Source organism: Planococcus citri, chromosome 2, assembly GCF_950023065.1.
Source record: "Planococcus citri chromosome 2, ihPlaCitr1.1, whole genome shotgun sequence".
Taxonomy (NCBI): domain Eukaryota; kingdom Metazoa; phylum Arthropoda; class Insecta; order Hemiptera; family Pseudococcidae; genus Planococcus; species Planococcus citri.
In genome coordinates, this window is record NC_088678.1 from 69,839,946 (window position 1) to 69,855,806 (window position 15,861).

Sequence of the window (15,861 nt, forward strand, 5' to 3'; positions counted from 1 at the left end):
ACTGCCTCTTGGTCTCATCATCGGGTCTTTGGATGTTGGGCAAACCAACACACACAGCACCGTTGTTGATAGAACGAAGACGACGACGCAATAAACCGGATTTATTCCAGAGCATGCGCAAGTTCACCATCGTCGATCGCATGATCGAAGATCGTGGATCGTGCAGCTACTGCGGCTTCCATCTCTGAGATCTGAGAATCGGGAAAACTCCTGGACTTGGACGATGGGGCATGGGGCATGGGGCCGGGAACAGTTACATTAGCGAGCTAATAACAATCATCTGATACGAGTAGAGAGTAAATCGAACATGCATATCAATGACCGAATGCGCGTCTTCATCTCGCTCTTCAAAAGAGACCGACGGCCGCATAATCGTACACCTTGAAGGCGCTGCGGGCAGACTTGAGACTAGCTCTAGAGCACAAGCACACCGACATCGACACCGGTGTTGTCGGTGCCGGTGCACAGGCACAGCCGAGTGTGCGAGTTAACATTATAACGGAAAATGGTCGAATGGCGCTTGTTTATAGGTAGATACATTCCGTTTGGTTAAATGGTCGATTTATGCTGCTACAGCTGAATGGTGTAACGATGAGAGTATTACCGAGGGTATGTCTACTACTTCGTGGTTGCTCTGGCTCTTCTCGCGTTTTATATAATAATTCGTCACAATGGTTTGTTTATTGGAAGAACGTGTCTGTAATCTTGTTCTGGTGTGGTGCATTACGGTCATTGCTCATCACTGCAAACTAGTTAAACTTCAGAGCTCAATTTCAGGTATGATAACGCACAGCTATAGCGTTTTGATTTTTTTTTTTTTATTACATTTTATTAACCGTTAGGATTATACGCGATTAACTCTTTTACGCCTTATTATACGAGGTTTTTTTAATACACCTATCTATACGCGAGCCGATTTGTTTTTTTATGTACTTATATGCACAGGGTTTGTCCAATGATCCGTATAATCGTTTACTTTTCCCCTCATTCTTTGGTTTTTTATTAACTCGTTATTATAATTTATGTCCTGACTCGTTACGGGGAACCTTCGTTGAGTATTTTTTTGAGGAAAGTTCTCGTCGAATAATTTTTTTAAAAATTATTTAACCTATTGATCTAAAAAACGATTCTTCGAGTGATTTGATTCGTGTAGATCGTTGATTTTCAAAAATGAACGTAAGCTGCATCAGTTTGTTGATTTTTCCATCTCGAGACACAAATTTAGTATAATTTTTCAAGTGACCTAGTCTGTAAAAATGGCTTGTGCTAATTTTTCAAAACTTCATGGTCTCCGAAGTCATTTTTCCAGAAACTCGGATTTCCCTAATCGAGGTTTTCGAGATAATATTCTGATTTTGGGCGAATTTCGAATGAATTTTTTACAATTCTTTTTTCAATTTCAAGTAGATTTTTGAATGATTTTCAAATGTTGAACGGATTTATTGACGATTATGGCCGAATGTTTGTTCAAGTTTTAATGAAAACACGTAAGAGGAATTTTTTGATTTTGAATAAATTTGTGGTAGGAATTCGTTCTATTTTGATGAATATTTCTCAGTGATAATTTTCAGTCAATCTGTAAACAATTTTGAAATTTTTGAAATATTTTGGAAAAAATTTTCTGTTTTTGGGTAATTTTTTTTCACAATTTTGAAATTTTTTCAAGTTTTAAGAAAGAGTAGGTAAATCTTGAGATGAAAACCTGAACTCAATTTTCGAGCAGAACTGGAACCTCTGGCAAAAGTTGACTTGTCTGCAGCAATTTCAAATCGTTCCATGAGGGCTCAACTTGACTAGAGCAGATGAAATTTTAAACTTGTCAATTGTTTGACATTTCGAGTTTATTTTTTTTTTTACAAGTAGGAAGAACATATCAGAACTTTTGAATCGTCTTCCCCTCACTCTATTTTGGCACAAAATTAGCGATATTTTGTCAAAAAAAATCAGTGTTATTTTGCAAATGAGGCAAAGTCAGCATTTTTGGTAGAAAATTTTTTCATGAAGGGACAAAGATGTCAACATTTTTATTGATATCAGACAATTTTTCCAGTTTTCAAAAAAAAAACACAAATTCTGAAAAGAAAATGAGAATAAATAGAAAAATTCCAATTTTAGCAATAAGTATTCGCAAAAAAAAGACTTTATTTTCAAAATGTGCAAACAAATAATTGGTGAGTATTTCTATCATAAAAACACTCACGCATTTAGCGTGAGAAGACCTTCTTTACTCTAAATCAAGCAGTCCGGTCGGACTGCCCCGCCAAGCAAGAAAAAAAACGAACACAAAAAAAACAAAAAACGATAATACCAAACGTGCTGACAGTCCGGCCACTTACTGCTTTTATTCTCTGAACAACTAAGCGTATTTTCGATGATGAATTTCTCGCGAATAAAAACACGCACGAATCTGATTTTTTGATATGTTGTTGGCATCAACGAGAGCTTTAATTTGGTATGCTTACAAACTTTCTACGGTAAAAAATGATGTAGATTGGAATACCCAAAGTTAGCATTTTGGGGTAATTTTTGAAATCACTAATCTTCGTGTCAAGAGAAAACTACTGAACCAATTCAAGACAAATTTCGTACACTGGTGTAAATTAATGAGTTATTTCTAGATACAACGTCAGTTTTGAAAAAAAAGTATTTTTGACCCCCTTTTTCTCAATTTTAAAATTTCTTTCCCCCCTAAAACACCCCTAAAATGAAAATTTTTCGCAGTACCGTAGAAAAGGGTCATCTACATTATATTCGCCATCATTGTGCAAAATTTCAAGCAAATCGGTTCATTTGGAAAGGCTGTAGCCTTGTCAACGGAAATTTAAGCATGAAATTTCGTGATGACTATTTCCATTTTTCCTCCTAAACCACGCAAAAAATGAAAATTGGTTGCTGTACCATAAAAAAGGGTCATCTACATCATATTCACTATCAATGTGCAAAATCTCAAGCAAATCGGTTCATTAAGAGAGGCTGTAGCCTTGTCAACGGAAATTTCAGCATGAAAATTCATGAAAATTTCCGTTGACAAGGCTACAGCTTCTCCAAATGAACCAATTTGCTTGAAATCTTGCACAGTAGTATTAAATGTGATGCAGATGACCCTTTTTTATGGTACAGCAAACAATTTTCATTTTTAGGGTGGTTGAGAGTGAAAAATGAAAATATTCATGAAATTTCATGCTTAAATTTCCGTTGACAAGGCTACAGCTTCTCCAAATGAACCGATTTGCTTGAAATTTTGCAACATGATGGCGAATATAATGTAGATGACCCTTTTCTACGGTACAACGAGAAATTTTCATTTTTGGGGGATTTTATGGGGGAAAGCAATTTTCAAATTGTGAAAAAGGGAGTCAAAAATGATTTTTTTAAATAACTAACGTTATATTATGAAATAATACCCAAATTTAAATCACTGTACGAAATTTGACTCATATCGGTTCGGTAGTATTCTTCTAGTGAGAAACTTTGTGATTTAATTAACAAATTATTCTAAAATTCTTGGTGTACCCGAATTTCCATTAATAATTTTTAATAATGTACATTATTTAAAAAAAAAAAAAAAAAAAAAAGGTCGTGATATCAATCCAAAATACTTTTAAAAAGCAAAAATTCCGCCAACCAAAAAAAAAAACTTACAGAAAAACGAAAAGAATTGTCAACAAAAATCTGATATTCTGAACTTTTTGGAGTATATGTACCCAAATTCGCATTAACAATTTACAATATGTACACATTAAAAAAAAAAAAAAGTCGTGATATCCATCAAAAATACTTTTAAAAAGCAAAATTACCGCCAACCAAAAAAAAAAAAAAAAAAACTTGCAAAAAGAATTTTCAACAAAAATCTGTTCATTAAGTAACTTCAATGAAAAAATTCATGATATCAAAACATCGCCAAGCAATTTTCATTCAGCAGTTGTGATCAGGAATTGATATGGAATTTAAAATTAGTTTGGTACTTACTGAAATAAAATATCCATAAATTTGAGAACTGAATTGAAAAACCGGACCGATAAATTCCGCCGGCGCTTGGCCCGGTTTTTCAATTCAGTTCTCAAATTTATGGATATTTTATTTCAGTAAGTACCAAACTAATTTTAAATTCCATATCAATTCCTGATCACAACTGCTGAATGAAAATTGCTTGGCGATGTTTTGATATCATGAATTTTTTCATTGAAGTTACTTAATGAACAGATTTTTGTTGAAAATTCTTTTTGCAAGTTTTTTTTTTTTTTTTTGGTTGGCGGTAATTTTGCTTTTTAAAAGTATTTTTGATGGATATCACGACTTTTTTTTTTTTTTAATGTGTACATATTGTAAATACGTCGGCTAAGTGCGGAAGAGTGCCTCGTGCATGTTCAAAAAATGCACGAAATGAGAGAGAAATCATTCTACACTGGCTACACTGAATGAAGTAAACAAGGAACCTTTACGTATTTCGGTACTCAAGATGTGTGGTCATCATCTGGCAGTGTTACTTTTAAAAAAACTTTAAAATTACCTGTACAGTGACACCGTTTCTAAAAGATGAAAAAAAAGTCACGAGGCACTCTTCCGCTCTTAGCCGACGAATTGTTAATGCGAATTTGGGTACATATACTCCAAAAAGTTCAGAATATCAGATTTTTGTTGACAATTCTTTTCGTTTTTCTGTAAGTTTTTTTTTTTGGTTGGCGGAATTTTTGCTTTTTAAAAGTATTTTGGATTGATAAAAACATTTTACGAACAAATTGATTCGCTTTTTTTGAAACACTTGTACAGCAATTGATCTGTTTACAATCGAATAGAATCATTTACGAACGATTGGCGATTGAACAAATTGATTGATTTCTAGGTGAACGAATTGATCAATAGTTACTGAATCATTCGCGAATGAATTGATTCGTATAAGTGATTCGTTCGCGAACGAATCGATTCATTTACTCAATCTTTGATGAATCATTCGCGAACGAATAGATTCGTATAAGTGACTCGTTCGCGAACGAATCGATTCATTTACTCAATTTTTAATGAATCATTCGCGAACAAATTGAATAAGTTTTAGTGAATCATTCGCGGACGAATCGATTCGTATAAGTGACTCGTTTGCGAACGAATCGATTCATTTACTCAAGTTTTAATGAATCATTCGCGAACGAATTGATTTGCGTATAAGTGACTCGTTCGCAAACGAATCGAGTCATTTACTCAATTTTGATGAATTATTCGCGAACGAATTGATTCGTTTAAATGACTTGGTCGCGAACGAATTGATTCATTTACTCATTCTTTGATGAATCATTCGCGAACGAATCGATTCATTTACTCAATTTTTGATGAATCATTTGCGAACAAATTGAAAAATTTTTTAGTGAATCATTCGCGGACGAATCGATTCGTATAAGTGACTCGTTCGCGAACGAATAGATTCATTTACTCAAGTTTTGATGAATCATTTGCGAACGAATTGATTTGTATAAGTGACTCCTTCGTGAACGAATTGATTCGTTTGAGTGACTCAGTCGCGAACGAATAGATTCGTATAAGTGACTCGTTCGCGAACGAATCGATCCATTTACTCAAGTTTTGATGAAACATTTGCGAACGAATTGATTCGTGTAAGTGACTCGTTCGTGAACAAATTGATTCATTTACTCAATTTTTGATGAATTATTCGCGAACGAATCGATTCATTTACTCAATTTTTGATGAATTATTCGCGAACGAATAGATTCGTATAAGTGACTCGTTCGCGAACGAATCGATTCATTCACTCAATTTTTGGTGAATCATTCACGAACGAATTGAATTATTTTTTGTGAATCATTCGCGAACGAATTGATTCATAAATAATGAATCATTGGCAAACGAATCGATTAATATGATTTATCTTTGGTGAATCATTCACGAACGAATTTATCAATTGTTAGTGAATCATTCGCGAATGACTCGATTCGTTGAATTATTTTTCGTGAATCATTCGCGAACGACTCGATTTATTCAATTTATTTTTGGTGAATTGTTCACAAACGAATTGCCGAACCTATAAATCAATTGTCAATGAATCATTCATTGTACTAATTTTTCGCGAATCATTCGCGAACGAATTGACGAACAAATTAATCAATTGTTAATAAATCATTCGCGAACGAATCGAATTATTTGATTAATTTTTGGTAAATTATACACGAACGAATTGATTGATCAATTGTTAATGAATCATGCGCGAATGAATCTGTTCATTTAATTAATTTTTGGTTAATTATTCGCGAATAAATCGAGTAATTATCGAGACCAAAATTGACCCGCGTACATTCGAAATAAGAAAATCGATAAATTCCAACATTTTCTGTCAAAAATCAACTAGTAAAAAATTGAAAATCGTTTAATAAAAATTTCTGCTAGGGGTACGATTTAAACCTTGTACCCTCCACATAGCGAGCCAACTCCATCGCCACTGGGCTACCATACTGAGTTAATACTCTCGCTTCAACACTGTTAATATTCTGTAGCTGGGAAAATGCGCGTACCATTAAATCTCTACAAACACTAATGGTGTAGTTCGATTGATCGAAAAGAAGTACAGATTGTGCTGTTGCAACTGTTTTTTCGAAATTTTCTACATCCCATTGATGAGTTTTTGCTCTATCACAAGATGGAAAATAGACACAATGTTGTATGAACCGAGCCAATTCAGCACATCCATTAGGTTTCGTCTTCAGATCAGGAAAATTTGTTTCTAGTTCCTCCCTGAGAAACTTTAATCGTCCGTTCTGATATTCTGGAGCGATGGCTTTTGAAGAAGCTTCCTGATATTCATCAGTGAACAACAACCATTCCAAGAATACTTGTATCTTTTGCATTTGGTTTAACTTTAGCGTACCAGGGTCTTTATCTTTACCATGCTTTTGAACCCACCTTTGATAAAAGATATCGGTCAGCGCTTTATTGTCGAGTGATTCATAAGTTTCGCGATTTCTATTTGGATCTCTCATCAATATCATGATTTGGTATTCTCTGAAGTGTTTTATAAATTCAAAGTTTGTGTACTTGTACTCGATGATTTTTACACCATTTCGAGTTTTTCTGGCGCAATCATGAATAAGGGAAATGGTTCTGTCATTCTTGATAGTGACCGCTTGCTGACTGATAGTGACCGCTTGCTGACGCAATGACGCTTTCATACGATTCATAAGGTCATCTGGAGATAAAGTGGAAATGCTAATACCTTTATCCAACGCTTCAAAATATTCCAACAGATTTAACGGTTTATCCGTTGACGTTTGACTATTTTGCAGCACACAACTCCATAAAACCAACACACGCAGAATAATACTAATTGACATTGTCCACATAGTTACTTTTACATAAAAAGGGGACTAGGTTCTTAAAATGTGAAATGTTTGGTGAACACCGAATAAATACATACGCACATATTCACCATAATGATCAACGATAGAAAAATTACAACTATAATTTTGCTTGAATATTTTATAAATGGCATTTATCAGTCATAGGAACGTTATAAAAAACTTATCTAATTGATATTTCGTTTCGAAATGAAACGCATATGCGTTTATGATGCGTTTAAGAAATGTAATTATACGTCAACGCTCAGATATTATCTCGCAAATTTAGATAAATTGAAGCATGATGAAATATTCTGTGATCTCTGAATCAAATCTATCTATCAACCAAAAACTTAGTATTCAATTTCAAAATCCAGATTTAAAAATAAGCCAACTTTGAGACTACATAAATAAACACACATCTTTATTGAAATTCTTGATAAATGATTCTGTTCCAGATTACAAACCAAGCGACCTCTGGAGTTACGATGACATAGAAGTGGCCAGAGTAAGTCAAATCAACACCTCAATCGTCATATTCTCCAACTTCTTCGCCATCCTAACCTACTCTGTTTCTCTTCCAGCCTCAAAACGAATCCAACATCAGACTAGTGAAAAACAACCACGGCGACTCGTTCTACATAAAATCAGACGATCGAAAAATAACCCGATTAAACGACGAAGACGTCAGCAGAGACGACCTACCCTCGCTTCGTAACAGAGACCACTTCGGGTCCAGAACCAACATAGAGATACCCATAGGATCGAAGTCTAACGATGGAGAAATATCAATCTCGAAGAAAATCACCTTCAACGGTAACAACTCCAGAGCGAACAATCATCCTTTATGGTACAATGCTTTGGAAAAAAATGCCATGTCTTTGCCCGCTTCCATATCGTTCAACCTGAAAAACCTGTACGCCGGTGAAAGGAAATCAGAGAGTACGAAGAGACCTTATGAAAACTCCGGAGTGGTTTTCGCGAGTAAAAATATTCCATTGAATTCGAGTAGTTTGAGTCGTCATAAAATGAAGTATCAGCAAGCTAATTACGAGCCTGAGTACGATGAGCCGGCGCTACCTCCTTCGTTGCCTAATCTCGAGTGAGTGTATTAGGATAGGTACTCGTATCAACCTTTTCCACGATTCTCAACTTGATGGGTTTGTTTTGTTTAGAATTATACCCTTTGTGGCATCAGACGCGTTAGATAAACCCAAAGAACCAGTAGCTGATCGAAAAGAAGGCATAGAATACGTAGAAGATGAAACAACTCCGACAGATCCGGCAGATTTGATCAAAAAATTCTCACCTCCAAGTCTTACCGAAGGTAATGACCGGGTCATGAATCTGCAAACCCTTCCCTCGCTTCAAAATTCTCACTCAGGCATATGACAATAGGAATAATTGCCCCCCCCGCCCCCCCCCACTGATCCTCTGAGACAACTTTTTTTCAATTTTTCGATTTTTGGTGAATTTTTGAAAATAAAATTTAGGCCAAAAATGAGAAAAAAATCAAAATTTCATCAAATTAACCTAGAAAGCTGAAATTTGGGATGTGTCCTATTTTCGAATTGCCAAATCGATTGGAAACAGTTTCAAACCGTTTTGAGCACTTCTGGAGCCTCCATGATAGAATTTTCAATTTTGTATAAATTATTTCAAGTTTAAAAAATCTACTGGAGGCTCCAGTACCTTCCAAAAATCGCTGGAGGCTCCAAACGACTTGAAATCTCACTGAAGACGACTTCATAGCGTATTGAAATTAGTTTATAGAATGAATTTCGACTTTCCAACCGCATTTTTGGTGAAATTTTGTGGAAATTTCAAGTTTCAAAAATCTACTGGAGACTCCACGAATATTCAAAAAGTCGCTGGAGTCTCCAAAATGACTTAAACTCACCAGAAGTGAACTTAACACTTAACAGCGTAAATTTCGGATTTTCAACGTCATTTGATGAAATTTTGTGGAAATTTAAAGTTTCAAAAATCTGCTGGAGGCTCCAGAACTGCTCAAAACGGTTTGAAACCGTTTACAGTCGATTTGGCAGGTCGAAAATAGGACATATCTCAAATTTCAGCTTTTTAGGTCAATTTAGTAAAATTTTGATTTTTTTTCTCATTTTTGGCCAAAATTTGATTTTCAAAAATTCATCAAAAATCGAAAAATGCACTCAAGTTCTTGAAATTTTGCCTGGTGATGAATTTTTGCTTGCTTTTGCGATTTAGCTTCGTCCCATTCAAAAAATTTTGGATGAGTCCTATGTTGGAAAGCAAAATCTGCAATTTCGACTGACCTGTCAATCAAAATGGCCGCCATTTTGTTAGTAAGGCCAACTTTTTTTAGGGCAAGTTTGCCTTAAGATGTTCCTTAGGATGTCCTCTTTAAGAAAAATGTTGTCTCAGAGGATTTCGAGGGGGGGGGGGTGCAATTAACTATCTACTTTATAATGGGTTTTCAGGAGGCTTCATTCCTCGAGATCCAACCCCCGACGAGTTGTATTTCGAAGCGATCAAATTCAACCGAACGTATTCGCCCCCACCTCAAATAATTATCACAGAAATAACTTCGGAATATCGAGTGACCGAACCATCGCAACCCAAAGTGCCAGAAATTATTTCAGAACATCCTCAGCATCACTGTAAGTGCTCAAAATTCCCCCATTAGACCACGCAGCTTCATCAAACCACCACTTAATCCATACCTCTTTAACAGATATTGAATACTCGACAATGTCAACGACCACTACCACCCAAAAACCAGCAACAACCGCATCAACAACCACAACAACCACCACAACATCAGCTCCACCACCTCCACAGCCAATTTCCACCACCACCACAACAACTGAAAATCCACCAACACCTCCGGAAATGCCTCCAACTCCAGTTATACATTTCTTAACCACGAAAGCAGCCAATTATTCGACTCTGATGCCTTTATTCAGGCATACCTCTACTTCAACATCCACCACCACCACAACAACCACAACAACTGAGGACCCTTCAATCGAAGAATCTGAAGAAGGAAGTGACCCAGAAGGAGCAGGAGGAGAAGAAGAATCTGAAGAAGAAGACGAAGAAACCATACCAATCCCTGATACCGAACCAGTCAATAAAGAACCAACTATCACCAATAGTAATAATAATACCAAAGAAGAACCTCCTGCAGAACCAGAGGATAACTCCTTATTGAGCAATATACTGACGATGATATTCGACGACTACCCAGTTCCTCCCAGTAAAGAAAAGACAACCACGCTTCCACCGCCATCTTCGTCCAAGAAACCTATCCCAGCAGTGAAATTCACAACTCCGGCTACTAAACAGAGTACCCCAAGTTCGAGCATACCTCCTTTCAAACACGTTTATATTCCACCATCGTTCAGCAACCCCAGCCCAACAACCACCTCAACAACAACAACAACCACCACACCCGCACCCAGCACGACAACGACGACTCAAAGTACATCAACGGTAAAAAGTATGGATAAAATGGGTTTCATTTCGACCAGGTTTTCCAACAATAACAGCACCACAACGATGAACGAAACGCAGCAGAATCAAATCAAATATGTCGGTTTGCCTCAGACATTCACGTATAATCAACCAGTACCAAAGTCTACGCCGAAGCCGGTGAAAGAGAGACCATCTTCTCATAATGAGATTTACCACTCGATGAAAAGCGATAGCGTGATTTCCGGCTTGTTGAAGTTATCCGGGTGTAATATATTTGGCAAAATGTACAAAACTGGCGAACAAATCGACGAGTTGACTGAACCTTGTTCTAGGTGTATTTGCTCGGAAGCCGGTGTTCATTGCATTCAAACCAAGTGCTAATTTTTTTTTTAGAGTTTAAGTAATTTATTGCATTTAAAAATATATTTATTTAATTTATTGTAGTTAGAGTTGTATTTGGAGATGGTGATTATTTTATAAAAGCCAAGGAAACCACTCAGTGAGGTGTCTTTTCATTTTCGATTTGAACCAGAATGGGATTTTTGGAAAGAACATAGTCTGAAACCTTCGCACAACAAAAATTTCATCAGCTAAAATTGAGTTTTCAAATTTTGACCAACTCCTTTCAAAAGTTCAAAAATTTTACCGTATTCAAAACTTTTGTAGAAAAATCAGCAATTTGAAGTTTTCCTTTTATGAATTCTAACCTTAAATTCCTCCTCATTTTTTTCACCCAGAAAACTGAAATTTTTCAGTAAAAGATTGAATTTTGAGAAACTGAGTCAACTAATTGCAAAAAGTGCATTTTGAGGAAATTCGGGTCGCTGTTAATTTGAATTTGAGACTTATATCATGTGAAATTTTCGAAATTCGATTTTCCAAAAAAAATTAACTGAAGCAATGAAAAAAACTCAAAAAAGTGACCAAAAAAGTCACAAAACGTGAGCAAAACAAAAAACATTAAATGGCAAAAAAATACAATTTTTGGCAAAACTTAAGATTTTAGGAAAAAGTAAAAAGTGAGACTGTTTCACTGTTTGGAATTTTTTTCAACTATTTTTTTTCATTTTTTTCAAATTGAATTTATAATCAAAAATTTTAAATTTGTTTTTATAAAAAATCAATTTAAATGTATTCATTTTTAAAAAACGATAATTGTTGGCAATTCTTGAAAAAAAGTGAGACTTAAATAGTTTTTATCAAAAAGTAAAAATTTGACAACTTCAGCAGAAAACAAAAATTTTTTCAAGAGAGGAGGGCGGGGGGAAGTTATATTATTTTTTCGAATGCTCCAAAATGGCCGGAAAATGTGGAAATTTGGATTGCGAAGTTGGTTTTAGGCTTAGGTAAGACAAGGTGCTTCGCGTAAATCTCAAAAATTCATCTGAAAACAGAAAATTATAATTTTTAAAATTTTTTACTGCCTGGAAATCGTTTGAATAAAATATAAACTGGTTAAAATAGTCGAGAATAAGCAAGAATTCAATTTTTAGCTGATCAAGTCAATTTTTGCACATTTTGGAAAAATTAAAAATCGTGCTGGAGCCTCCAAAATGGCCGGAAGTGGAGAGATACGGACACTAGGGATTGATTTTAGGAAATCAACAGTGATTCGTGCAAATTTCAAAAAATTTGTTGTCAATAAGTAAGTTTTAGATTTTTTACATTTTTGGCTGGTCCAGGAAAAATTTCAGCTTTCTATCTAGAAATTACCTAAATTGAGGATACATTCGTTAACCAGATGGAGAAAATGAGCCAGAACTAGATTTGCAGCTGCCTAGCTTGATTTCCACACCTTGTGGATAAATTCAAAAATGCTGCAAAAATTGAAGATCGTGCTGAACCTTCCAAAATTATTGGAAACGAAAAAATTCGAATAATTTTTCAATTTTTTTTGTTGATCAAAAAACATATTCCTGCTTTTTACCAGAAATCATCTCAATTGACGTTAAATTCGCTAATCAGGTTGAGAATGAGTTTAGAATCCGATTTCAAGCTGCCCAAATTCATTTCGGTACCTTCTAGAGAAATTCTAAAATTCTGGAAAAATCGAAAATTGCGCTGCTTTTACTGAAAAGTACATTCGAGTTTTTTTCTTCAAAAATCAACATTTTCAATTATCAAAAATTTGCCAAAAATTGGAGAAATTAAATTGGTCAGCTGAAATTTTTGACCATGGAAGTTTCAGAATATGCTTTTTCCAAAAATCGCATTTCCATTCAAATCAGAGGCAGACGCCTGGAATTATTCCCTCGTCAAAAAGAGTTCAGTGAACACCAGTCAAAAACCATTTTCTAAACGGTCACGAAATCACTCAATTCAAAATTTCTCAAAGGAAAAATAAACTTCGTTACTTTTTGAGCACCTTGCAGGTCGAACAAAAATAGCCTCAATTTTTAAAACATTTAGAAAAAAAAACAAAACATAAAAGACTAGTTATGAAACAAAACACTTCAAGTACTCACCCTTAGCAGCAATTTGATAAAATTCATCCTTATGAAATAACACAGCCAAAGCAGATGCGATCGCCAACGATCAAACGCACAAATTCTCATTTTGCTTGATATAATACATCAGTCGCAAAATAGATGACGGCGTTATACCAGGAATCCGACTAGCTGCAGCAATCTATAATTCAAAAAGCTCGAATTAATACCTCAATTCGTTCAGAAATTAGTCTAAATAGGTACTGATTTCACTAACAGTTGTAGGTTTAGCCAAGGTGAGTTTTTCAATTTCTTCAAACTTCAGCGATAAATGTTTCCTGAAAAAGAACACCCAATAGTTTGAAAATCATGCGACTTTTCCTCGTGTTTAAAATGATCCAAGGTCCAAGGATTGTTTACTAATCTGTAACTTACGATCCGTAATCAATTTTAGGAGGAATTTTCAGAGATTCTTCTTTTTTAATTTGTTCAAATTCTTCGAACTGTCTCTCCGTCAAATAACGATACGTGCTTTCTATAGTAAGTCTGTCACGTATTTGTTCATCTTGCGAAATACCCTCTAATTCGTTGGGGAACGTTTCTATCAATTTAGAAACAGTGATACCGTCAGCCAACGAAATAATTCCAACACCGCTACAAAATTAAAAAAAAAAATTAGTCAAGTCTAAATTAACAGTTAGTCTTAAGAAAAAAAAACGACTGCGATTTACCTCGCAAGTCCGTTGCTGTCGGCGTAGTTAGCGAATCCAAGCGCCTTTTTCCATTTATATCGCGACATTTCCGTACGTTGCAAGATATCTAATCCTTTAGATAATTCTTCTTCGGTTTTCAACAATTTTTCATATCTTTCCTTTGAAACACATCCGATTTCATAACCTAAAAATAAATTTAAGATGAATATTTGCAAACAAAAATAAAAATTAGAAATCGGTATCAGTTTTTAGTGTACCTTTTTTGGTAAGTCTAATGTCAGCATTATCAGGTCTTAGGTATAATCTGAATTCTGATCTAGCGGTAAACATTCTATAAGGTTCATCTGTGCCTTGAGTAGTCAAATCGTCAACCAATACACCGATATAACCTTCTGTTCGACTGATGATAAATTCATCTTTATCGAGTACCTGAAAAAAATACATGTATTGAATTAAATTTGATCACGATGAAAAAAAAAAATAATCAGCAATGTACGATTTACTTTAGCAGCAGCGTTTATTCCGGCCAAAATACCTTGAGCAGCCGCTTCTTCGTAACCAGTCGTACCGTTTATTTGGCCAGCGAAAAACAAACCACTGATTTTCTTCGTTTGCAAGGTTGGCATCAGTTCTCTAGGGTCGACGAATTCGTATTCTACACCGTAACCTGAAAATTCACCAATTTAGCGCATTTTTTCCACCATTACTCACGTAAAACAATTCAACCAGCGTACCTGGACGTAAAACTGTACATTTCTCGAGTCCTTTGATCGAATGAATCATTTGTTCCTGCATTTCTGCCGGCATCGTGCATGATAATCCGCCAGGATAGATGACGTCGGTATTTAAACCTTCGGGTTCGAGCCATACTTGATGAGCTCTTCCACCGAACCTAAAATTAAATCATTTTACACACTGGAAAATTATGAACTGAATTGTGAGTCATCGTGTAACTTACTTTATCGATTTGGATTCGATGGAAGGGCAATATCTAGGCCCACGAACTTCCTCTCTGACATGTCTGTTGACTTTCAAGCTATCTAAGCATATTTTTTCCACCGTTGGATTCGTATGAGTTAGGTAACATGGTAACTGATCTTCAGGCTGAAAATAATACGAGTTTAAAAATTCCCTATTTCGTAAAATTCAACGTTCATTTCTCCGAGCTAGAGATAGTCACCTTAATCCAAACTTTTTCGTTCATAAACGAGAAAGGTATCGGAGGATTATCGCCTGTAATGAACCTCAATCCGGTATAATCTATCGTTTTTTTATCCAATCTCGGCGGAGTTCCTATCAAACAATAAAAAATAATTATTTTCGAAACGATCACCTTTTCTTCAAAACCATCGTAACGTACCGGTTCGTAATCGACCTATTTTAAACTTCAGTCTTTGTAAAGTATCCGCTAACCCGATACTTGGTTCATCTCCAATCCGACCAGCAGGTCTGGCCTCCAATCCAAGATTAATATTAGCTCTTAAAAACGTCCCCGTAGTCAAAACGACACTATTGGCGTAATACTTCTCTCCATTAGCTGCAAAAAAAATTCCTCAAATTTAATAAAAAAATGCAACAAATCGCGAAGAATTCCAAAACGTGCAACAAGTACCTAATATTACACCGATGCATTTGGGTGCATCGCCCTCGGTGTTTTCTTCCAGTATCAGATTCTCCACCGATCCGGTAACTATATTTAGATTCTTTACGTTGAAAATTTCTTTTTGTAAATTCTGTTTATAAAGTTGACGGTCTATTTGAGCTCGAAGACCCCAAACTGCCGGTCCTTTTCTACGGTTCAACGCCTGAAACACAACAGTGAAATCAAAACAATTGTTGGCTAATGTTATCGAAACGTTGAATTTAAACAATTTTCATATAAACACGTGCGTAACTTTGAAATTGTGTAATTTTTTTTCGCGATAGCAA

The 15,861-nt window shown here is 35.4% G+C and overlaps 2 protein-coding genes across 2 annotated transcripts in view; one reads left to right on the forward strand and one right to left on the reverse strand.

Moving 5' to 3' along the window:
* LOC135837422 (protein MTO1 homolog, mitochondrial) overlaps positions 1-15,861 on the reverse strand; it is a 42,462-nt gene that overhangs the window by 25,740 nt on the left and 861 nt on the right. Inside the window, exons 4-14 of the mRNA XM_065352687.1 lie at positions 15,545-15,737; positions 15,293-15,469; positions 15,113-15,225; positions 14,891-15,036; positions 14,667-14,824; positions 14,436-14,599; positions 14,190-14,361; positions 13,951-14,116; positions 13,655-13,873; positions 13,497-13,557; positions 13,259-13,421 (exon numbers count right to left, since the gene is read on the reverse strand). Of these exons, the coding sequence (XP_065208759.1) occupies positions 13,329-13,421; positions 13,497-13,557; positions 13,655-13,873; positions 13,951-14,116; positions 14,190-14,361; positions 14,436-14,599; positions 14,667-14,824; positions 14,891-15,036; positions 15,113-15,225; positions 15,293-15,469; positions 15,545-15,737 (1,662 nt within the window). The 3' untranslated portion in view covers positions 13,259-13,328. The remainder of the gene's footprint in view (positions 1-13,258; positions 13,422-13,496; positions 13,558-13,654; positions 13,874-13,950; positions 14,117-14,189; positions 14,362-14,435; positions 14,600-14,666; positions 14,825-14,890; positions 15,037-15,112; positions 15,226-15,292; positions 15,470-15,544; positions 15,738-15,861) is intronic.
* Positions 458-11,236, forward strand: LOC135837421 (proteoglycan 4-like). The gene is made up of 6 exons (XM_065352686.1): positions 458-777; positions 7,796-7,845; positions 7,922-8,439; positions 8,513-8,664; positions 9,797-9,976; positions 10,051-11,236. Exons 1-6 carry the CDS (start codon positions 672-674, stop codon positions 11,172-11,174), a joined length of 2,130 nt encoding a protein of 709 aa, XP_065208758.1. The 5' UTR covers positions 458-671; the 3' UTR covers positions 11,175-11,236.

Bases quoted from the DNA above. Each gene is read 5' to 3' on its own strand.
- LOC135837421 (XM_065352686.1), top strand. From the start codon at position 672: ATGGTTTGTTTATTGGAAGAACGTGTCTGTAATCTTGTTCTGGTGTGG. The intron at 778-7,795 runs GTATGATAACGC...ATTCTGTTCCAG, and splicing joins ACTTCAGAGCTCAATTTCAG to ATTACAAACCAAGCGACCTC. The intron at 7,846-7,921 runs GTAAGTCAAATC...TTTCTCTTCCAG, and splicing joins ATGACATAGAAGTGGCCAGA to CCTCAAAACGAATCCAACAT.